At 38.4% G+C, this 25,885-nt stretch overlaps 1 protein-coding gene across 1 annotated transcript in view; it reads left to right on the top strand.

Moving 5' to 3' along the window:
• Positions 1–25,885, top strand: part of RPS6KA6 (ribosomal protein S6 kinase A6) — a 206,870-nt gene that overhangs the window by 41,707 nt on the left and 139,278 nt on the right. The window contains exon 2 of the mRNA XM_034649643.1: positions 19,962–20,021. Within this exon, the coding sequence (XP_034505534.1) occupies positions 19,962–20,021 (60 nt within the window). The remainder of the gene's footprint in view (positions 1–19,961; positions 20,022–25,885) is intronic.

Genomic DNA, 25,885 nt, shown 5'->3' with positions numbered 1-25,885 from the left:
GGGCCTTTTTACCTTTATAGTACCCCCCTTAATATCTCCTGTAGGGCTGGTTTTGTGGTTACGAAATTGGTCACAGATTGGCGATTCTGGAACATCTTTATTTCTCCATCAGTTCTGAATTACAGCCTTGCTGGATAAAGGATCCTTGGCTGCATGGTTTTCTCTGAAAGAGCTTTAAAAATCCTCCCCTAACCCTTTCTTTCATTCTAGGTCTGTGAAGAGTGGTCTCACATAATTTTGATACCTTTGCCTTGGTACATGAGGAACTTCTTTGCCCTGGCTGCTTTCAATACTGTATCCTTGGATCTAATATTTGCAAATTGCACTATGACATGACGTGGCGTAGGTTGTTCATGGTTGAGCTTCAGAGGGGTCCTCTTTGCCTCTTGGACATGAATGTATGTTTCCCTCGCTAAATTAGGGAAGTTTTCAGCTACAATTTGTTCAAACATCCCTTCTAGACCTCTGTTTTTCTCCACCCCCTTGGGGATGTTGATGATTCTGACATTGGAACGTTTCATTGAGTCAGTAATCTCCCATAACCATGAACCTACATTCATGGGCGTGGGGTTTTTTAAGTCCAGCTTCTGTTTTCGTTTTTTCTTCTATTAACCCATCCTCCAAATCACTAATACGTTCCTCTGCCTCATTTACCCTCGCCGTCAGAGCCTCTAGTTATGACTGCATTTGGCTCATAGAATTTTTAATTTCTTCCTGATTCACTCTCATTTCCTCCCTTAGAGATTCTATATTCTAATTAACATTTTCATTAATACTTTTTTCAAGTCTACACATCATCTTGACCATTGTTACTCTGAATTCCATTTCTGATAATTTGGTTACATCCATATCCATTAGTTCTGTGGCAGAGGCCACAGACTCATTGTCTTTTCTTTGCTGGGCGGGACTTCTCCTTCTCGTCATTCTGATGAGGAGAGGTTGCAGGGTTGTCCAGAGCCCAAATTATTGACCGGGATCCAGGCCGTGCACCCTTGTTTTATAGGGATCTTAGGGATGTGGGCTTCTTCTTTAAAGATTTTATTTATTTATGTGGCAGAGAGACAACCAGCGAGAGAGGGAACACAAGCAGGGGAGTGGGAGAGGAAGAAGCAGGCTCCCAGAGGAGGAGCCCGATGAGGGACTCCTTTCTGGAATGCTGGGATCACGCTCTGAGCAGAAGACAGGTGCTTAATGACTGCACCACCCAGGCGCCCTGAGATGTGGGCTGCTTGATTTTTCAGCCTGCCTTCTGGGGGAGGGGCCTGCTGCGCTGATACTCAGGCAACGCTGTTTGGGTAGAGTCTCTGTGTCCCCTGCGAGGGGGGATGGGCGTGGGCACACCGTGAGCCGGTATTTCCAGGCTTTTGTTCTCTGGCGGCTTTCCCTGTCATTTTGCTGTGCCTCTTCTGAGAGACAGAGCAGCAGTGGCTGAATCTCAGCCTCTGTCTCAGAACATAGGGATCGTGGACCATTCTCCACTGATGTTCTGGCCACTTTAACTCTGTTTCTGTTGGTGCTGCTCAACCCTGCAGCATTACAGGTTGTGCGCCCCACACCCGTCATCCCAGCCCTCACTTCCTAGGCTAGCGCGTCTCTGTCCTTTGTGTTTCTAACGCCGCCAGCCGCCCCCACGCGCTCCCGGAGCTCCCGGTCTCAGTCTGGATCCAGTGAGCACTTCAGAGTTCCGTGAGAAGTCTGGTGGCACGCGCTCCCTGCTCACGTTCCCAGTCTGTTTTCTCGCAGGTGCCGGTCCAAGAGTCCGGCTGCTCCCCGTGCAGGTGGCTAGCGCTTCCTGGTGCCTGAATGCAGCGGCTCCCTCCCCCTTCCGTTTATCTTCCAATATCTGTGCGTGGTTTCACGGCTCCCCGCTTTGTACCTCAATACTTAGCACTGGAGATGTTCATTTGTAGAGATCCAGATGTATCTTCCTGTGTCTCAGGCTGATTCCGTGGATGTTTAGGCTGCTCTGGTACCTATGCAGCACGACTCAGGGGACCGGCTGCAAAAGGGGTCCCCTACCCCTCCACCATCTTAACTCCTCTCTCGATTCTTCCTATTTCTTTGATGTTGGTTGTGATCGTTCCCCTTTCATTCATAATTTTGTTAATTTGAATCCTTTATTCTTTTGAATAAGTCTGGCCAGTGGCTTATCAGTCTTATTTATTCTTTCAACGAACCAGCTTCTGGTTTTGTTGATCTGCTCTACTGTGCTCCTGGTTTCTAATTCATTGATCTCTGCTGTAATCTTGATCAGTTGCCTTCTCTTGCATGAGTTAGGCCTGACATGATGATCTATATGAAAAACCCAAAAGACTCCATCCCCAAATTACTAGAACTCATAGAACAATTCATTAATGTGGCAGGATACAAAATCAATGCTCAAAAATCAGTTGTGTTTCTGGGGCGCCTGGGTAGCGCAGTCGTTTAGCGTCTGCCTTCGGCTCAGGGCGTGATCCCGGCGTTTCGGGATCGAGTCCCACATCCGGCTCCTCCGCTGGGAGCCTGCTCTTTCCTCTCCCACTCCCCTTGCTGTGTTCTGTCTCTGGCTGGCTGTCTCTCTGTCAAATAAATAAATAAAATGTTAAAAAAAAATCAGTTGTGTTTCTATACATGAACAATGAGACTTGAAGAAAGGGAAATCAGGGAATCTATTGCATTTACAATAGCACGAAAAATCATACGTTATCTCGGAATTAACTTAACCAGAGATATAAAGGATCTATATTCTAGAAACTACATATCACTTTTGAAAGTAATTGAGGAAGATAAAAAGTTGTAAAAACATTCCATGCTCATGGATTGGAAGAATAAACATAGTTAAAATGTCTGTGCCACCCAGAGCAATCTACACTTTCAATGCCATTCCGTTCAAAATACCAATGACATTTTTCAAAGAACTGGGACAAACAGCCCTTAGATTTGCGTGGACCCAGAAAAGGCCCCGAAATGCCAAGGAAATGTTGAAAAAGAAAAGCAAAGCTGGGAACATCACGTTGCCTATTTTCAAGCTATACTACAAAGCTGTGATCACCAAGACAGCATGGTACTGGCACAAAAACCGACACATAGACCAGTGGAACAGAATAGGGACTCCAGAAACAGACCCTCGTCTCTATGATCATCTAATCTTTGCCAAAGCAGGACTAAACATCCAGTGGGGGGTGGAATAGTCTCTTCAATAAATGGTGCTGAGAAAATTGGGCTGCTATAAGCAAAAGAATGAAACTTGACCGCTCTCTCACACCATACACAAAGATAAACTCCAAATGGATGAAAGACTTCGATGTGAGACAAGGATCCATCAAAATCATAGAGGAGAACATAGGCTGTAACCTCTTTGACACTGGCCACAGCAGCTTCATTTATGACACGTCTCCAAAGGCAAGGGAAAGGAAAAAAAAATGAATGTTTGGGACTTCATCAAGACAAAATTTTCTGCAGAACAAAGGAAACAGTCATTAAAACAACGAGACAACCCACAGAATGGGAGAAGACATTGGCAAATGACACTACAGATAAAAAGCTGGTATCCAAGATCTACAAAGAACTTCTAAAACTCAATACACTAGAAACAAATAATCAAATCAAAAAATGGGTAGAAGATATGAACAGGCACTTTTCCAGTGAAGACATACAAATGGCTAACAGACGTGAAAAAATGTTCAAAACCATTAGCCGTAAGGGAAATTCAAATCACAACCACATTGAGATACCACCTTATTCCAGTTAGAATGGCAAAAATTGACAAGGGAAGAAACAACAAATGGTGGAGTGGTTGCGGAATAAGGGAAACTCTCCTACACTGTTGATTGGAATGCAAGTTGGTACAGCCACTTTGGAAAACAGTGTGGAGGTTCCTCAAAAAGTTAAAAATAGAGCTACCCTATGACCCAGCAATTGCACTACTGGGTATTTATCCCAAAGATAAATACTTCACGGACATAGTGAAGAGAAGGGCCATATGCACCTCAATGTTCATAGCAGCATTGTCCACAATAGCCAAATTTTGGAAGTAGGCGAGATGCCCTTCAGCAGACGAATGGATAAAGAAGATGTGGTCCATATATACAATGGAATATTATTCAGGCATCAGAACGAATGATTACCCAACATTTGCTGCAACATGGACGGCACTGGAGGAGATTATGCTAAGTGAAATAAGTCAAGCAGAGAAAGACAATTATCATGTGGTTTCACTCATTTGTGGAACATAAGGAATAGCAGGGAGATCGGTCGGATAAGGAAGGGAAGAATGAAGGTTGGGGTAAACAGAAGGGGAATGAACCACGAGAGACTATGGACTCTGGGAAACAAACTGAGGGCTTCGGAGGGGAGTGGGATGGGGGATCGAGATAGGCCAGGGATGGGTATTAAGGAAGGCACATATTGCATGGAACAGTGCTGTTATATGGAAAAAAATGAATCATATAACACTACATCAAAAACTAGTGATGTAGGGGCGCCTGGGTGGCATAGCGGTTAAGCGTCTGCCTTCGGCTCAGGGCGTGATCCCAGCGTTATGGGATCGAGCCCCACATCAGGCTCCTCTGCTATGAGCCTGCTGCTTCCTCTCCCACTCCCCCTGCTTGTGTTCCCTCTCTCGCTGGCTGTCTCTATCTCTGTCAAATAAATAAATAAAAATCTTTAAAAAAAAAAAACAAAAAAACTAGTGATGTACTCTATGGTGACTAACAAAACATAGTTAAAATTTTTTTTAAAAAAAGGAAGTAGTTCAATGAAAAAAGAAAAGGAAAAGGCCCATTTCATTGTCCCAAGACTTCAACCTGAGGGACGGGCTTCTGCTTGGCCACAAATCTAAGGGTTACAGAGGAACTCTCAAGGAATGAAGGCATGGGGACACCATCTGTGTGTCTTCCCTTTGCCTCGCTACAGCTCACTGGTGCCCCCAGAAAGAAGCTTATACAGTTTTCTGAAGCCCTGATTCTTGCAACATTCACCTAGGCAAAAATCCAGATTTCCTAGTCTGGAAGTGAGTAGGGTTTCTGAGTGTGGTCTGACTGTATATCTTTGCATAGTTTAGATGCTGCTGCCTGAGGAACTGGCTTTCATTCAGCCTGAATCTGGGTGTTGAATGAGGTCAATCCATTTCAGAAACTGTCCGGTTTTAGTACACCCTCAGGAAGTGGGACCCATTAAGGTAAATCAGGCTACTTAGATAATCACAAAACATTGAAAGGTAGTCAAGAGCTAAGGCAGGATTGAATGATAAGGTTCATCTTCTAGACAAAGACACTCCTTCATGACTGGGAAAGGTAGCTGTTTTGCCTAATTCATAAACACAAAGTCATGCAAAATGAGGAAGCAGAATGTGTTCGAAACAAAAGAACAACACAAAACCTCAGAAAAAGACCTTAATAAAATGGAAATAAGTAATCTTCCTGGGACGTATTCAAAATGATGGTCATGAAGATACTCACTGAACTTGAGAGAAGAATGGATGAACACAGTGAAAACTTCAGTAGAGATAGAGAACGTAAAGAAGTATCAAACAGAAGTCACAGAACTGAAGAATTCAATGACCGCACTGAAAAATACATGAGAGGGTTTCAGCAGCAGAGTGGATAAAATAGAAAAATAAATCATTGACTTGGAAGATAGGGCAATAGAAGTATCCTAAATAGAGCAACAACAGCAACAACAAAAAGTGCAGGTAGTTTAAGAGACTCATGGGAAAAAAAGTGGAATAATATTTACATTATAAGTGTTTTAGAAGAAGGAGAGAGGGAAAGCGGCAGAAAATTCACTTGAAGAAATGGAGGCTGAAAACTTTACTAATCTGGGGAAGGTAACAGACGTCCTGGTCTAGGAAACCCAGAGAATTCCAAATAAAATGAACCCAAAGAGGTCTGCAGAGACACAATGTAATTAAATGTCAAAGTTAAAGAAAAATTATCTTAAAAACAGCGGGAGAAAAGTTAGGTGCAAGGGAACCTCCATAAGTCTGTGGGCTGATTTTTGGGCAGAACTCAGCAGGCCAGAAGGAAGTGGCATGATATATGCAAAGTGCTAAAAGGAAAGAACTTCCAGCAAAGAATACTGTACATGGCAAGGCTATCATTCAGACCTGAATGAGAGATAAAAATTTTCCAGGGGGGAAAAGAAAAAAAAAGCTCAGGGAGATCATCACCAATGAACTGGTCTTACAAGAAATGTTAAAGTATCTTCTCTAAGCTGAAAAGAAAAGTCACTAATAACAGTAAAACATGAAACTAAAAAAAAAATCTCCTTGTTAAAGGAAAAAAATATAGTAAGGTAGTGGATTAACCACTTATAAAGCTAGTATGAAGGTTAAAAGACAAAAATAGTAAAATTAACTATACAATAATTAAGGGATACCCATATTAAAGATATAAAATATGATGTGAAAACATAAAACATGGGGGTGGTTAAAAATGTAGAGTTTTGGGGCGCCTGGGTGGCACAGCGGTTGAGCGTCTGCCTTTGGCTCAGGGCGTGATCCCGGCGTTATGGGATCGAGCCCCACATCAGGCTCCTCCGCTATGAGCCTGCTTCTTCCTCTCCCACTCCCCCTGCTTGTGTTCCCTCTCTCACTGGCTGTCTCTATCTCTGTCGAATAAATAAATAAAATCTTTAAAAAAAATGTAGAGTTTTTACAATGTGTTCAGATTTAAGTGCTAATAACTTAAAATTGACATCTGTATATAAAGACCATTATATATGAACCTCATGGTAACCACAAAGAAAACATATTAGATACACAAAAGATAGGGATAAAGGACTCTAAGCATAACGCTAAAGAAATTCATCAGAACCACAAGGGAAGAGAGCAAGAGAATTGTAACAATTGGAAAGACAGCACTTGGCAAGCCCCAGGACACTACACATAGAGCAGACCAAAAACCCCAGTCTTCCTGTATAAAGGCCCATTTACCTAGCCTGGAGCTTCAGCCTGAGGAAAAGGTTTCTGGTTACCCACATATCTAGAGGCTAAGGGGGCATAGCCATGGAATGTAAGCAGGAAGGCACCATCTTGTGCACTCCATTGGCTTTGCTACAACTTGACAAGACTTCCCAGAAAAGAGCTTATACACTCATCTGGAGCCCTGAGATTTGCAGTTGTTTTCCAGGGGACACCTCCAGATCTCCTGGTCCAGAAGCCGACAGTGTTTATTGTTATGGCACTGCAGAACTGTATACACTTTCATTAAAAGCTGCTGCCTGAGAGTCTGGCTTCCAGTCCGCCTGAAACTAGGTGCTAATTGAGGTTCATCCACTTGGATTATTGACAGGTCTAGACATTCTCAGCAATGGGGGCATATCAAGAATAAATCAGGTGGTTTAGACGATCCTAAAGGTGCAAGAGACGACTAAGAGCTAGGGCAAGGTTAAACAAGAAGGATCATCACCTACTCAAGGTCACTTATTCAAGGCTGAGAGAGGTGGCTGTTACACCTAAAAACACACACATACAAAAGTAAAATGAGGATACAGAGAAATATGTTCCAAATGAAAGTAAAGGACAAAACCTCAGAAAAAGACCTAATATGTAAATAAGGAACCACATGATAAAGAATTCAAAGTAATATTCATAAAGATGCTTACTGATTTAGGGAGAAGAATGGATGAACACAGAACTTCAGCAAAGATATAGAAAAGAAGTACCATACAGAAGTCACAGAGCTGAAGAATACATTAACTGCCCTGAAAAATACATGAGAGTGGTTTGATAGCAGACTAGATAAAATAGAAAGACAGTTCAGTGAGCTGGAAGGTGAAGCAACAGATGGAGTGGAAAGAAGAAAACACAATAAAAATAAAAATGAAGATAGCTTAAGAGACCTCTGTCAGAACATCAGGCAGAATAACATTCACATTGTAGGGGTCCCAGAAGGCGAAGAGAGTTAGAAAAAGGGACGGAAAACTTATTTGTAGAAATAATGGTTAAACATTCCCCTAATGTAGGGAAAGAAACAGACATCCAGGTCCAGGAATCCCAGAGAATTCCAAGTAGAATAAACCCAAAGAGAGCCACACCAAGACACATTATAATTAAAATGTCAAAAGTTAACTATAAAGAGAAAATCTTAAAAGCAGCAAAACAACTTGTTACATACAAAGGAAATCTTATAAGGCCATCAGCGGATTTCTCAGCACAAACATTGAAAGCAGAAGGGAATTTCAAAGTGACATATTCAAAATGCTGAAAGGAAACAAACAAACAAACAAACAACCGAGTAAGAATATTCCACCCAGAAAGATTATCATTGCAGCTTTGAAGGAAAGATAGAGTGTTCCAGACAAGCAAAAGCTAAAGGAGTTCATTACTACTAAATCAGCCTTACAAGAAATATCAAAGGGACTTCTTTACTCTGAAAAGAAATGACAGTAGTTGATAAGAAGAAAACATAAAAAAATAAAAATCTCATTGGAAAAGACAAATAGAGAGTTAAGGTAATGGTTAAGTCATTTATAAACTTCTATGAAGAGTGAAAGGAAGAAAAAGTAGTAAAATTAAAGCTACGATCATTAGTTATGGGATTTATAAAATAGAAAGATATAAAAAGTTACATCAAAACCATAAAATGTGGGGAGTAAAAATATAGTTATGGAATGTGTTCAAATTAAGTTGCTATTAACTTAAAATAGACTGTTATATACATAGGATCATATATGTGAACTTCATGATAGCCACAATGCAAAATCTGATAAAGGAAATTTTCATCTTTTAATGTTTGTGAGGCCTGGTCCTCGGCTCCCAAGGAAGCTATACTTCAGTATTTACCAAGGTCAAAATTACTTCACAAAACCTGAAAGCATGGGTTCTATTTCTGGCCCAATCACACATTATACATCTGCTGCATTAAAGAAAATAACCAAAACGGAATATTCTGAACACGAAATATAAGAAAATGTAAGAAAATTCCCTGGTTCACATAAGATTAAATTCATACAGCCTAGCATATCCCAGAAGCTTAATGTCTACAACTTTCTGAAATGTTCTTTCTGTAATAATTTGTAACTGTTTATGTAAAAAAATGTATATAACCCTGCACTAAATGTTTCTATACCATATTGAAGTAGTCGCTTCTTTGTGAAGAAGATTGTGTATACCAGACAGTCCTCACTTGAGCTTGAATAAAACTAACTTACTTTCTTTCTTTCTTCTTTCTTTTTAGAAATTCTTAAAGGGTTGTTCATTTTGTGTCAATAAAAAACACAAAAAATGTGTAGGGAGTAAAAATGTAGAGTTATGGAATGTATTCAAATGTAGGTTGCTATCAACTTAAAAAAGACTTATTTACATAGAATCATATCAGAAGTGAACCTCCTGATAACCACAATTCAAATTTTAAAAGTAAATACACTAAAGAAAGTGGAAAAGGAGTCTACATATTAACACTAAAGAAAGTCATGAAACCACAAGGAAAGAAAGAGAAAGAGAAGAAAGGAACACAAGGGAGCTATAAAAAACAACCAGAAACCTTGGAGCAAAATGACAGTAAGTACGTACCTATCAATAATTACTTACATGTAATTGTACTTCAATCAAAAGAAATAGAGTGGCTGAATGTGTTAAAAAAACAAAAACAAAACAAATCAAAAAGACATAACTATATACTTCCCATGAGAGATTTACTTCAGAAGTAGAGATACACACAGACTAAAAGTGAAAGTATGGGAAAATATTTTTCATGGAAATGGAACTGAAAAGCAAGGTGGTATAGCTACACTGATATCAGACAAAAAAGACTTTGGAACAAAGGCTGTAGTGAGCAAAAAAGAGAGACTATACATAATGATAAAGGGGTCAAGATGATCTAATACTTATAAATATATATGCACCCAAGGTAGGAGCACCAAAATATGTAAAAGCAAATGTTAACAGGGAGAAATTATTAAATGAAGAAATTGACAGCAATACGATAATAGTAGGGATTTTAACATGTCAGTTATATCAATGGATAGATTATATCCAGACATATGTGAAACCTTATTTCAGTAAGAAAACATTGGTCTTCAATTATCATTAGACTAGATGGACTTAATAGATACATACAGAACATTCCATCCAAAACCAGCAGAATATCTGAACTGCACATGGAATATTCTCCCAGATAGATTACATATTAGGCTACAAAACAAGTCTCAATAAATTCAAGAAGAATGGAAAAATATGAAGCATATTTTCCGACAATGGTATGAATCTAAAAATTAATTGCGAGAAGAAAACTGGAAAAACTACAGATACATGGAAATTAAACATGTTACTGGACAACTACAGGGTCATAGAAAAAATCAAAGGAGAAATTTAAAAAATATATTTAGAGATAAATGAAAACAGAAATACTACATACCCAAACCTGTCAGATGCAGCAAAGAGCTAAGAGGGAAAGTCATAGCAATAAAGGCCTACCTCAAGAAACAAAAGAAATCTTGAGTAAATAATTTAAATTTATACCTAAATAAACTAGAAAAAAATCCCAAAGTTAGCAGAAGGAAGGAAATAATAAAGGAAATAAATGAAAAAAGACTAAAAAGACAGTAGTAAATATCAATTTAATTAATAGCTGATTCTTTAAAAAGATAAATTAAAACTTTAGACTTACCAACAAAAAAAAGAGGGCTCAAATAAGAAAAATCAGAAATGAAAAAAAAGCTACAAGTGATAACATAGAAATACAAAGGGGTCATAAGAGATTATTATGAAGAATCATAATAAGACAAGCTTTAACCTGATACCAACACCAGATACATAGACTTAAAAAAATATATAGGCCAATATCCCTAATGAAATGAGATGTCAAAAACAGCCATATGTTAGAAAATGAATTCAACAATACATTAAAAGGATCATATGGGGTGCCTGGGTGGCACAGTCGATTGAGTGTCTGATTCCTGGTTTCTGCTCAGGTCATGATCTCTGGGTCCTGGGATCAAGCTCCGTGTTGGACTCCCCACTCGGGGAGTCTCTGGTCCCTGTGCTCCTCCACTTGCTCGTGCTTTCTCTTTCTCTCTCAAATAAATAAAATCTTTAAAAAAAAGGATTATACATTATGACCACATGGAATTGATTCCAAGGATGTGTGGATGATTCAACATCTAAAAATAACATGATAAGCTGCATTCAATAATGAAAGATAAAAATCATATGATCCTCTCAGTAGATGCAGAAAAAGCATTTGACAAAATTCCAACATTCATTTGTGATAACTCTCAACAATGTGAGCATAGAGGCAATGTACCTCAATATAATAAAGGCCATATATGACCAACTGACAGCTAATACTCGACAGTGAAAAGTTGAAAGCTTGTCCCTTAAGATCAGGAATAAGACAAAGATGCCTATTCTTACTTTTATTCAACATGGTATTGGAAATTTTTTTAAAAGATTTTATTTATTTGACAGAAAGACAGCCAACAAGAGAGGGAACACAAGCAGAGGGAGTGGGAGAGGAAGAAGCAGGCTCCCAGTAGAGGAGCCCGATGTGGGGCTCAATCCCAGAACCCCGGGATCACGCCCTGAGCCAAAGGCAGACGCTTAACCACTGAGCCACCCAGGAGCCCCCAACATGGTAGTGGAAATTCTAACCACAGCATGTTGGCAAGTGAAAGAAATAAAAGCATTCATATTTGTAAGAAAGAAGTGAAACTGTCACTATTTTCAGATGATATGATGCTATATATAGAAAACCCTAAAGACTCCACCACAAAATTATCAGAGCTAATAAGAAAGAAATCAAGGAAACAACTCCATTTTCAGTTGCATCAAAATGAATAAAACAGGGATAAATTTAACCAAGGAGGTGAAGACCTGTACACTGAAAAATACTAAGTGTTGATGAATGAAACTGAAGAAGAAACAAATAAATGGAAAGATAGTCTGTGCTCATGGATTGGAAGAATTAATATTATTGTCCAAGGTACCCCAAATATACTACAGATTCAATGTAGTCCCTATTAAAATTACACTGAAATTTTTTACAGAAATAGGACAAATAATTCTAAGATTTGTATAGAATCACAAAACCCTGAATAGCCAAAACAGTCTTGAGAAAGAACAAAGCTGGAGGTATCATGCACCCTGTTTTTTTTATTTTATTTTATTTTTATTTTATTTTAAAGATTTTATCCACCTATTTGAGAGAGAGGGAGAAAGGGAGAGAACGAGTGGTGGGGAGGGGCAGAGGGAGAGAGAAAAAGAAGCAGACTCCCTGCTGAGCAGGAAGCCCAACACAGGGCTTGATCCCAGGACCTGGAGATCATGACCTGAGCCAAAGGCAGACACTTAACCCACTGAACCACCCAAGTGCCCCCATGCACCCTGATTTTAAAATGTATTGCAAAACTATAGTAATCAAAACAGTATGGTATTGGCATAAAAACAAACACATTGATCAATGGAATAGAATAGTCCAGAAGTAAAAGCACCAATATATAGTCAATTTATTTACAAAAGTGGCAAGAATATACAATGGGGAAAATGCAGTCTCTTTAATAAATGATGTTGGGAAAACCTGACAGCTACATCCAAAGAATTAAACTGGAACACTCTCTTCTTATACTATATACAAAATTAACTCAAAATGGAATAGAAACTTTGCTGTAAGACCAGACACCATAAAAATCCTAGAAGAAAACTTAGATGGCAATCTCTTTGATCAGTCAGTTTTTTAGCAGTATGTTTTTTAAGATGTGACTCCAAAGGCAAGGGAAGCAAAAGCAAAAATAAACAGATGGGACTACTTCAAACTAAAAAAGCTTCTGCACAGCAAAGGAAAACTGACAAAAAATGAAAAAAAGCAACCTACTGAAAGGAGAACATATTTGCAAATCATATAACTGGTAAGGGGTCAATATCCAAAATATAGAAAGAACTCATACAATTCAATTACAAAACCAAACCAAAACAGTTTTAAAAAATTGGCAGAGGGGGGCGCCTGGCTGGCTTGGTCAATAGAACATGCAACTTCTAATTTGGGGTTGTAAATTCAAGCCCCATGTTGGTTGTAGAGATTACTTAAAAAATAAAATTTTAGGGGCGCCTGGGTGGCTCAGTCGTTAAGCGTCTGCCTTCGGCTCAGGGCGTGATCCCGGCATTCTGGGATCGAGCCCCGCATCAGGCTCCTCTGCAGGGAGCCTGCTTCTTCCTCTCCCACTCCCCTTCCTTGTGTTCCCTCTCTCGCTGCCTGTCTCTAACTGTCAAATAAATAAAATCTTTAAAAAAAGTAAAATGTAAAAAAAAAAATTTAAAAATAGGCAGAGGATCTCAATAGACATTTTAACAAAGAAGACATACTGATGCCCAAGAGGTATATGAAAATATTCTCAATGTCACTAATTTCACAGGAAAATGCAAATCAATACCAAAGAGATATTACCTAACACCTGTGGGAATGGCTGTTATCAAAAAGATACCCAGTGTTTGGGAGAATGTGGAAAAAACAGAAACCTCATATGCTTTTTGGTGGGAATATATATAGGTGCAGCATCTATGGAAAATAGTATTGAGGTTTCTCAAAGTAGGTAGGATCCAGCAATTGCAGTACTGGGTAACATTGCAAAGAAAATGAAAACACTAATTCAAAAAGATATTTCCACTTCTGTGTTTATACATCATTATTTAAATAGCCAAGATATGGGATACCTAAGTGTCCATTGATGATGAATGGATAAATAAGAAGTCATGTATGTATACACACACCCACACACACACACACACAATAAAATATTACTCATCCATAAAAAATAATGAAATCCTGTGATTTTCAACAGCATGAATTGGCCTTCAGGGCATTATGCTAAATGAAATAAGTCAGACATAGACAAATATTGCATGATCTTATGTACATGTGGAATAAAAATAAAGCAAACAAAACCCAGATTCATTATACAGAGTACGGATTGGTGGTTGCCAGAAGGATAGGGTATTGGGGAAGCATAATTGTTGTAGGAAATTTAGAAGTACCAACTTCCACTTATAAAACAAATAAGTCATGTGTATATGATGTATAGCTTAGGATTTATAGTCAGTAACGTATTGAATTTGTAAGGTGGTAGATGGTAACTGGACTTATTTTTGTGGCCATCTTGCAATATATGCAAATGTGAACTCACTAGGTTGTACACCTGAAGATAATACAATATTGTATGTCAGTTATATCATAAAAAACCAAAAAGCTTCTACACAGCAGAATATTAGTATATTTACAGATATGCAAAGCTATCGCCACAGTTTTAGAACTTTTTATCACATCATAAAGAAACATTTTACCCTTTATCTGTTACCCCCATTTCCTAATCCCATACCCCTAAGAAACAACTAGATTACTTTCTGTCTCAATAGATTTTTTCCTTTTCAAAATTTATGTGAATGTATTTGCTATTATTTAAATAATTCTTTCTGTATCACTTCTGGGATGTTGATGATATGGATTTTAGATCTTCTCACATTCTACATGTCTCTGAGGCTCTTGTTCATTTGCTTTTAATCATTTTTCATTTTCTTCTTCATATTGGTTAATTTCTTTTGCTATATCTTCAAATTTATTTCCTCTGTCATCTCCATTTTTTTATTGAGCCAACCCACTACTTTTTATTTTATTTTATTATTTTTTAAAGATTTTATTTATTTATTCGACAGAGATAGAGACAGCCAGAGAGAGAGGGAACACAAGCAGGGGGAGTGGGAGAGGAAGAAGCAGGCTCATAGCAGAGGAGCCTGATGTGGGGCTCGATCCCATAACCCCGGGATCATGCCCTGAGCCGAAGGCGGATGCTTAACCGCTGTGCCACCCAGGCACCCCAACCCACTACTTTTTAAAATCATTTATTATTATTTTTGTCTAAAATTATTTGCATTTTTTATAGTTTACACTTTCTTTTTTAATACTTTTTATAATATTATGTTGGTCAACATACAGTACATCCCTAGTTTTTGATGTAAAGTTCCATGATTCATTGCTTGTGTATAACACCCAGTGCACCATGCAATACGTGCCCCCCTTAATACCCATCACCGGCCTATCCGATTCCACGAACCCCCTCCCCTCTGAAGCCCTCAGTTTGTTTCCCAGAGTCCATAGTCTCGCATGGTTCATTCCCCCTTCTCGTTACCCCCCGCCCCCGGTCTTCTTCCCTTTCCTCTCCTACGGATCTCCCTGCTGTTCCTTAAGTTCCACAAATGAGTGAAACCATATGATAATTGTTTTTCTCTGCTTGACTTATTTCACTTAGCATAATCTCCTCCAGTTCTGTCCATGTTGCTGCAAATGTTGTGAAATCGTTCTTTCTGAAGGCAGAGTAATATTCTATTGTATATATGGACCATATCTTCTTTATCCATTCGTCTATTGAAGGGCATCTCGGCTCCTTCCACAATTAGCTATTGTGGACAATGCTGCTATGAACATTGGGGTGCATATAGTCCTTCTCTTCACTACGTCTGTATCTTTGGGGTAAAAACCTAGTAGTGCAATTGCTGGGTCATAGGGTAGCTCAATTTTTAACTTTTTAAGGGACCTCCACACTGTTTTCCAAAGTGGCTGTGCCAACTTGCATTCCCACCAACAGTGTAAGAGGGTTCCTGTTTCTTCACATCCTCTCCAACATTTGTTGTTTCTTGCCTTGTCCGTTTTTGCCATTCTAACTGACGTAAGGTAGTGTCTCAATGTGGTTTTGATTTGAATTTCCCTGGTGGCTAATGATTTTGAACATTTTTTCATGTATCTGTTACCCATTTGTATATCTTCCTTGGAAAAGCATCTGTTCATATCTTCTGCCCATTTTTTTAAATTTCGTTATTTGTTTCTCATGTATTTAGTTTGAGAAGTTCTTTATAGATCTTGGATACCAGCCTTTTACCTGTGGTTTCATTTGCAAGTATCTTCTCTCATTCTGTGGGTTGCCTCTTTGTTTTGATTACTGTTTTCCTTGGCTGTGCAGAAAGAAACTTTTTATCTTGATGAAGTCCCAAAAGTTCATTTTTTTTTTTGTTTCCCTTGCCTTTGGAGACTGGTCAAGGAAGAAGTTGCTGTGGCTGATGTCGAAGAGGTTACAGCCTATGTTCTCCTCTATGATTTTTATGGATTCCTGTGTCACATTGAGGTCTTTTAACCATTTATAGTTTATCTTTGTGTATGGTGTGAGTGTTGTCATGTTTCATTCTTTTGTATATAGCTGTCCAGTTTTCCCGGCACCATTTATTGAAGAGACTGTCTTTTTTCCACTGGATATTTTTTTCCTGTTTTGTCAAAGATTAGTTGACCATAGAGCCAAGGGTCCATTTTTTGGAGTCTCTATTCTGTTCCATTGGTCTGTATGTCTGTTTTTGTGACAGTACCATGCTTTCTTTGTAGTATAGCTTGAAATCCGGCAATGTGATGCCCCCAGCTTTGTTTTTCTTTTTCAACATTTCCTTGGCGATTCGGGGTCTTTTCTGGTTCCTCACAAATTTTGAGATTCTTTGTTCCAGCACTTTGAAAAATGTCACTGGTAAATTTATCGGGATGGCATTGAATGTGTAGATTGCTCTGGATAGCATAATCATTTTAACTATGTTTATTCTTCCTATCCATGAGCATGGAATATTTTTCCATCTTTTTATGTCTTCTTCAATGACTTTCATCAGTATTCTGTAGTTTCTAGAGTATAGATGCTTTACCTCTCTGGTTAAGTCAATTCCAAGATATCGTATGATTTTTGGTGCTATTGTAAATGAAATCGATTACCTAATTCCTCTTTCTTCAGACTCATTGTTCCTTTATAGAACTGCAACTGATTTCTAAGCATTGATTTTGTATCCTGCCACATTACTGAATTGTTGTATGAGTTCTAGTAATTTGGGGGTGGAGTCTTTTGGGTTTTCCATATAGAGTATCATATCATCTGCAAAGAGAGAGAGTTTGCTTCTTCTTTGCTGATTTGAATACATTTTATTCCTTTTTGTTGTCTGATTGCTCTTGCCAGGACTTCTATTACTATGCTGAATAATAATGGCAAGAGTGGGCATCCTTGTCATGTTCCTGATCTTAAGGGAAAGGCTTCCAGCTTTTCTCCATTGAGAATGATATTTGCTGTAGGCTTTTCATAGATGGTTTTTATGAAATTCCTCAATTTACCCTCTATCCCTACAATCTGAAGGGTTTTAATCAGGAAAGGATGCTGTATTTTGTCAAATGCTTTTCCTGCATCAATTGAGAGGTTCATATGGTTCTTGACTCTTTTCTTGTTGATGTCTTCTATCACACTGATCGATTTGTGAATGTTGAACCACCCTTGCATCCCAGGGATGAATCACCCTTGGTCGTGATGGGTAATCCTTTTAATGTACTATTGTATCCTATTATCTAGGATCTTGTGGAGAATTTTGGCATCGATATTTTTCAAGGATATTGGTGTATAAGTCTCCTTTTTCATGGGGTCTTTGCTTGGTTTGGTAATTGAGGTAATACTGGCCTCATCAAATGAGTTTGGTAGTTTTCCTTCTGTTTTTACTTTTTTTTTAATATGATTTTATTGATTTATTTGACAGAGATAGAGACAGTCAGTGAGAGAGGGAACACAAGCAGGGGGAGTGGGAGAGGAAGAAGCAGGCTCTCAGCAGAGGAGCCTGACGTGGGTCGATCCCGGAACGCCGGGATCACGCCCTGAGCCGAAGGCAGACGCTTAACCGCTGTGCCACCCAGGCGCCCCTGTTTTTACTTTTTGAAGCAGCTTCAGGAGAATAGGTATTATTTCTTCTTTGAATGTTTGGTAGAATTCCCTGGGGAATCCGTCACACCCTGGACTCATTTTTCGGGAGGTTTTTGATCACTGCTTCAACCTCTTCATAATTGGTTTGTTTAAATAATCAGTTTCTTCCTGTTTCAGACTTGGTAGTGTATATGTTTCCAGGAAGGCATCCATTTCTTCCAGGTTGTTTTATTTATTGGCATATAGTTGTTGATAGTAGTTTCTAAGGATTCTTCCTATTTCTTTGGTGTTGGTCATGATCTCTCCCCTTTAATTCACAATTTTGTTAATTTGGCTTCTTTCTCTATTCTTTTGAATAAGTCTGTCCAGTGCCTTTTCAATCTTATTCATTCTCTCAAAGAACCAGCTTCTGGTTTTTTGATCTGCTCTACTCTGCTCCTGGTTTCTAATTCATTGATCTCTGCTCTAATATTTATCAATTGCCTTCTCTTGCATGGGTTTGGCCTGTTCTTCTGTTCGAACTCCAGCTTCTTAAAGTGTGAATATAAGGAGTGCATTTTAGATTTTTCTATTCTTTTGAGTGAGGCTTGGATGGCTATGTATTTTCCCTTTAGGTCCACCTTTGCAGTGTCTTATAGGTATTGGACCGATGTGTTTTCATTCTCATTGGTGTTCATAAATTGCTTAAGTTCTTCTTTGATTTCATGGTTTCCCCAATCATTCTTAAGTAGGATGGTTCTTAGTTTCCAAGTGTTTGCGTTTCTTCTAAATTTTTCCGTGTGATTGAGTTCCAGTTTCAAAGCATTGTATTCTGAGAATGTGCAGGGAATAATCTCAGTCTTTTGGTTCGGTTGAGTCCTGTTTTGTGACCCAGTGTATGGTCTATTCTGGAGAAAGTTCCATGTGCTTCTAACTTTTTATCATTCCATTCGCGTGTGTTTATTTTTTTTTCAAGTGTGTATATTTTTAACCAAGAAGCATAGTTATAATAGCTGCCTAATCTTTGTCAGATATTTCAACATCAGAGTTATCCTGGAAATGATACCTATTAATTTTGAGTCTGCCTGATTAGGTTCACGTTATGTCTCACTCTCGCTGATGCTTCCAACGTCTGACGCTTCCAACATTAATTATGTCTTCAGATTTTTTGGGTCAGAACTCTGCATCCACTAACTCGGTAGTTAGTTTTAGACCTGATCAGTGGTTTATGTTGCAGTTCAGTTTTTAAGCCCTTTGTTAGACTTCTTTGATTCTATTCTAAACACATGCAGTTTTTTGTGAGACCAGGAATTGTGTCTGTTTGTACACAGAATTAGGGGATCTCCTTTTCCTATTCTATCTTTTTCATGATATCTTCTATGGATTCTCCAATTCCCATGGGCCCTTCCTGATTCCTGTGACCAGAACTGATTTTCTCTCAGAGTTTTAGTCTTTCATGATGTCACACAGGTTTGTACTGTTAGTGCTGCCCTTGGGATGAAGTGAAGGAGAGTGAAAAAAATCACAGGAAATAACAGGAAATACCTCCTCTCTCACACACTTTTTTTTCCATTTAATCATATGAGCCTCTTTTCCTGGTCTCTTTGATCAGATAGGTTTTCTCTTGATTGGGGCTTGCCTTGGAGCAGGACTGGGAAAAAAGAAAACTTGTAATTCTTATGTTCAGTAGTTCAAAAGTGTGTCTTTTCCTGTTCCTTTTTCCTGAAAGTGAGGTTTTTCTTGGAAATATTGTTCATACCCACTGTGGAGTTCCATGACTCTGTCAGTCTCTTCTTGGGTCAAAGTCAAGAGGTAAAGTTTTGAAATAAACCCACAAAACTCACTATAGTGCTGGTTATTCTTTGAATTTTGTTCTCCCTCCCTAATCTGCTTGCTGTTCTTTAATTTTTAGAGTCTGCAGATAGTCATGCCCATTTTTAATTGAATTGGTTTTGGGTTTTTTTTTGTTAGTTTGTTTTTTGTGGATTTTTTGGTATTTGGCTGGGGACAGTATTACTGAAAGCACAAAAGTCAAATGTTTAGTATATGTTAATAAATCATAACAAAGCTCTAAATAGTATGAGATGAAACATACAGTTCTGAAAGTTTAGGATTCTCAAGAACAATCTGGAAATCGTATTAATAATATTCCTATTCTAAGTACCTTCTATGTGTCCTTTGACATTTTGTGTTTCCGTCAGTGTGGATCTTGTTAGAGCATGATGGGAAATCCTTGGGGTTATATTATTCTTAGTTCTTACTCTTGTTCTAGTAATCCTGAACTTCAGTTTTTGAACAATATTTTTCAGGTGAATGGTCTTCAAATGTTTGATGAGCCAATGGAAGAGGGAGAAGCAGATTCTTGCCAAGTAAGTACTTTCATTAACCCACTGTGTTACATTTTTTAAATATAAGGAAAGAGAATAATGGGAAAGGAGAAAATCACCTGTCAATTAAAGAAATTTATTTAGGTAAGTTAATAATAAGCAAATTAAATTATTAATAAAATAATAACAGTTTATAATATAGGACTTTTTTGTCAGAAATTTTTATATGGAATTTTTTTAAAAGATTTTATTTATTTATTTGACAGCGATAGAGACAGCCAGTGAGAGAGGGAACACAAGCAGGGGGAGTGGGAGAGGAAGAAACAGGCCCATAGCGGAAGAGCCTGACATGGGGCTCGATCCCATAATGCCAGGATCACGCCCTGAGCCGAAGGCAGACGCCTAACTGCTGTGCCACCCAGGCGCCCCTATATGGAAATTTTTGAAACGACTTTATCGAGGTATACTTTATATGCCATGGAATTCAGCTATCTTAAGTGTAATAATGAATGAAATTTTTACTTACTAGTATATGAGTAACTGGGTTACTTGAATACAGAATCTTCTGAATTAAACTAAATAAGATTACCTTCAACTTTAGGGTAGAAAATAGATGTAGTGTAGAAATATTTAACCTGATGTCATTTAAAATCCATTTCCTGGCTTTTGAAAAAGTATTATATCTAAATTATTTCAGAATTTTCTAACTAGTTTTGTTTAATTTATTGTTTTAAGATTTTTAATTTATTCGACAGAGAGAGAGAGTGAGAAATAGAGCATGCATAAGCAGAGGGAGCAGCAGAGGGAGAGGGAGAAACAGGCTCTCCACTGAGTAGGGAGTCTGATGCAGGACTCGATCCCAGGACCCCGGAATCATGACCTGTGCTGAGGGCAGACACTTAACTGACCGAGCCACCCAGGCGCCCATCTAACTAGTTTTAAAGACCATTTAGCTATTGGGCCATTATGCCAGGTCTATGTTCTAGTCCCTCATTTTACAAGTTCTAGTTTTACAGAAGGGTGTTCTTAAGATTTTAAGAAGGGTCTGAAGAAGATGTAAATCCACATGTATTTTGTTATTTTATGATTATCGTTTCAATAATTTTTTTCCATGAAATTATGGATTGTTTAAGCTGGAAGGAGCCTCAGAGACAATATTTTGTAATAATCCCTTTGTATAGGTACGGTTTTTGAGACCTTGAGAGGTTGTGATTTATACTAGGTCGTCAAACTAACAAGTAGCAGAAGCGATACTTATGACCTGGTGTGCCTCATGTTAAGTAATCTGTGTATTGTGTAGATTCAAGGAAGTGGAAAATAAGAAAAGCATCATCCTTCTCTTATTTAGTTATGCATAAAATCAACCTTGATGCACTTTTTTCCCCCTGAAACTGGTTTATAAGAGGATTTTTTTCAAATAGGACCAGCAGAGTAAAATTGGGTTTGTCCAAGATTCTTCTTTGAAATATTCTATGTAAAAATTCACTATCTCTGCAGGTTGTGATCATGTAACAATAATCTTAGTTCTGATTAACAGATAAAATGTCATTTCTTTTGCAATTTACTTAATATAAATAACACATTAATTTTGAGTATAATTAAATATAAGCTTCTATCAAAATCATCCAAGGCTTTCTCTACAGATCATATGTACTTAAGAAGCATAGTAAGGTTAATAGTTTCTAAAAGATAAAGTATAGGAAAATAGAAAAGGCAGTAGGGAAGGGTATATTTGAAAATTAATAAATTAACAGGGAAATACTATGCCCCACACCACAGGAGGCAGAAAAAAATGTGTGTTCATGTGCATATATGTGTAGCCAACATAAACACATAGATGTATATATAGGGTTATTGTCAAATGTTTAGCCTTCCCAATTCTAAAAAAGAATCAGGAACTATACTTGTAATGGAAAGACAGTAAAAATATGTAGTGATCAATGCTAATGTGATCTTAATTAGTCACCTTCAGTGGTTAGAAAGGGGAAATCTGAAGTTTTGGAGAATCAGGGACCTAGAATCACTTCTAAGGATTTTAGGTTTTTTAAAAATACTTTTATTTATTTATTCAAAAAGAGAGAGAGTGAGTGAGCTCACAAAGGCAGGGGAAACAGCAGGCAGAGGGAGAGGGAAAAGCAGGCTTCCCGCTGAGCAGGGAACCTGACATAGGGCTTGATCTGGGATCGTGACCTGATCCGAAGGCAGATGCTTAACTGACTGAGCCACCCAGGTGCCCTGGAATTGATTTAGTTTATAGCCTGAGTTATCTGAACTTGACTCTGTGATGGTTGCTGTGTGATGGTTTACTTACTCATTTGGTATCAGTTAAATTATAAGAGTGATAAGAAAAACTGACCATATAAATTTATCTCTTTGATTAATATTTTTGTATATAGGATTTTGGGGGATGTGGTTGCCTATTCCAGTGTGATGCTGGGAGCTGTATGTTTTTTTGTGTTTGGTGTTTTTTTTCCTTTCTTTTTGTTTGTTTGTTCTAATAGTGGAAAGTTGTAGAGATTGCTCCATGATGCATAGATTCTTTAAGCAGTATTTTTTAAATTTGAACTTAGGAATTGCCTATGTTGCCTGATGCTGTTTTGTTATTGACTGATTTAGACAGCTAATCCACTTCATCTCACTTATCGTAGCTTTGGAGTTTCATGGTCATCTGATCACTTTTCTTCAGTTAAAACAGGCAAAATTGAGTAAATTGCTTCTCACACTCCAGATAGCTATATCTATATATAGATAGCATATGATTAACAAAACTAAATTATAGTTAGTATAATTTTAATATGTCCAGATTAGTAATAATGAATTTTTCCATTTCTCAAGACAGTGTTCATATTTTGTAAGCATTAAGTGATAAAAGATATATGATATCATATTTCACTACCTAGTCCCCGATTTCTCCCAACAGTATCCAGGTTAGAAAAAAAAAAAGATGTTATGATTCTTCTTTAGTAGATTACTGACATGAATTATTTATTTTATGTTGTCAAAATAAGTAGAGATGTTTTATATTTGGTAGTTTATGATCCAATCATATTTACTTTTAAAGTTGTATGGAATGGTTATTACTACCTCAAATAAAATACAAATTTTTAATGCTTCCAATGTTTTAGGAATTTCAAAAGAAGAATTACTTAACAACTAGATTTTTGTTCACTACATTAGTACACCATCAGCAGTATGTTTACTCTCTAAATTGATATATATTTTTATTACCCAGAAATATAATGGTTACATTTAACTGAAAATGTACATAAAAAATGATTTCCTGATATTTTGAAACACTATGTTTCTAATTTTAGAAACCATTCTTGATATGTGTCTGTCTTTAGAATCCCTTAAGACATATTCTTTTATTTTTTTAATTTTTTAAATATTTTTTTATTATATTATGTTAGTCACCATAGGGTACATCCCTGGTTTTGATGTAAAGTTCGATGATTCATTAGTTGTGTATAACACCCAGTGGNTGTGTATAACACCCAGTGCACCATGCAATACGTGCCCTCCTTACTACCCATCACCAGCCTATCCCATTTCCCCACCCTCCCTCCCCTCTGAAGGCCTCAGTTTGTTTCTCAGAGTCCATAGTCACTCATGCTTCATTCCCCCTTCTGATTACCCCCCCTTTTTAATCCCTTTCTTCTCCTACCCATCTTCCTAGTTCTTATGTTCCATAGATGAGAGAAATCATATGATAATTGTGATGTTATAGAGGTTGCTGCCTATGCTCTCCTCTTTGCAGACGACATGATACTCTATATGGAAAACCCAAAAGAATCCACACCCAAACTATTAGAAGTTGTAGAGCAATTCAGTAATGTGGCGGGATACAAAATCAATGCTCAGAAATCAGTTGCATTTCTATACACGAATTATGAGACTGAAGAAAGAGAAATTAGAGAATCCATCCCATTTACAATATCACCGAAAAGCATATGTTACCTTGGACTTAACTTAAACAGAGACGTAAAGGATCTATATTCTAGAAACTATAAATCACTCTTGAAAGACATTGAGGAAGACACAAAGAGATGGAAAAATATTCCATGCTCATGGATCGGAAGAATTAACATAGTTAAAATGTCCATGCTACCCAGAGCAATCTACACCTTCAATGCTATCCCGATCAAAATACCAATGACATTTTTCAAAGAACTGGAACAAATAGCCCTTAAATTTGTATGGAATCAGAAAAGGCCCGAATCGCCAAGGAATTGTTGAAAAGGAAAAACAAAGCTGGGGGCATCACAATGCCAGATTTCAAGCTGTACTAGAAAGCTGTGATCAGAAAGAAACATTCTTTTATAAGTGTGCATTACTTAAACTCATGTGTAGCTATAAGGAGGAAGTCCCTTAAGTTGGGGGGCCTGCTTCCCATAGGGTGTATTTTTCCTTCCTTTCTCTTTCCATTCTGGACATTTATCCTTGCTGCACTTCAATGTTTTTATTCCCTTGCAAAGTTGGTCCTTACTTCTGCTTTTCAGTCATTTAGCATTTAAGAAAAAATTGAACCCTTGGAAGTGAAGGTAGCAGAGTAGTAGGGGGACCCTATGCTTACCTCATCCCTTGAGCACAGCTAGATAAATATCAAATCGTTCTGAACATCCAGGAAATTGATCTGAGGACTGAGAAAATAATCTGTACATCCAGAGGAAGAAAAGAGGCCACATCGTGGAGGGTATGGAATGTGGAGATGTGATTTGGGGGAGAAAAGAATTATGGTACTGTAGATGGAAGGAGCCCTGATCAGGGAGATGGGAGAGAGAGAGAGCGAGAATATGGACACAGGGCATTGCACAAAAAACATTCCCCACAAACAACTGATGGGGAAAACAAGAGGGCTGATTATCGCAAATTTTTACAAGCAGTGGAGCTCAAGATCTTAAGTTTTAGAAGTCTGTGCCATTGCCAGTGTGGAGCCTGATGGGCAGAGAGGTGCTCCTGTGGAGAAGGAGGAAATGGGAAGTGCAGGAGTGGACAGTGTGGTCTGAGGATCCCCTGAGTCACACTGGGAGAAACAGTTCGCATTCTTTGAGTGCATTTGGGAGAGGTGGCACTGCCTCTCCACAGACAAAAGAGTCCGTGGGCAACATTGAGCTGGCCTGTTCATTAGTATAGGGACAGAGACACCTACTTAGGTCAGCTAACCTCGATGCTGGCTTTTTGCTGTGCTTTACCATAAACTCTAAGGCCCTACATGTTCTTGTGACTGACCTTTTGGAAAAAACCCAAACCAGCCACAGCTCAGTAAGACCCTCTCTCAGAGGATCAGCATGGGTCCATGCAGTGCCAGGTACCTGAAATTCGGAGTTTTGAATCCCACCTGGCATGCCTGAGATAAAACACAGGAACATTGTGCCACCTGGTGGGCAGAAGGCTCAGACACAGACAGGATAAAGATAGGGATCTGAGGGATGGCTGCGACAAACTAGGGGAGATTGTTTGCTCTTCTGAGAGGGCTTCCTGAATAGTTGCAGGCATGAAATTCCCTCTTCAGGGATGAGAACCGGGTGACGCCATTTTTACCTCTGTGCATCAGCAAGGACGGACTTCAGTGAGCAGTGCAGTGCCCAGGGTGGAAACTTGCACCATTTACACCAAGCCCCACACCCCTGTGCTCTGCAAGTGCTTTTCTGTAGTTGTTACACTGAGGCAAGTGTTTCTGAGACGTGGAGAATCAGCAGGCCCCTCCCTCAGAGGACCAGCACAAACTGCCCAATTGCACCAAGTTTATTGACCACAGATGGCTGCAAAGATGTAGCTCTAGGGGAGATAGGATCTAGCCTCTTTTAACAAGGAGACTAAAACACACGTAGTTAAAACTTGCTACACAGTGGACAAGGTCCAAGCACTCCCTACTGCAGACAAGGAGAAACTCTGCAGGGACTGAC

Source organism: Ailuropoda melanoleuca, chromosome X (genome assembly GCF_002007445.2).
Source record: "Ailuropoda melanoleuca isolate Jingjing chromosome X, ASM200744v2, whole genome shotgun sequence".
Taxonomy (NCBI): domain Eukaryota; kingdom Metazoa; phylum Chordata; class Mammalia; order Carnivora; family Ursidae; genus Ailuropoda; species Ailuropoda melanoleuca.
This window is presented reverse-complemented; position numbering and strand designations above follow the sequence as displayed.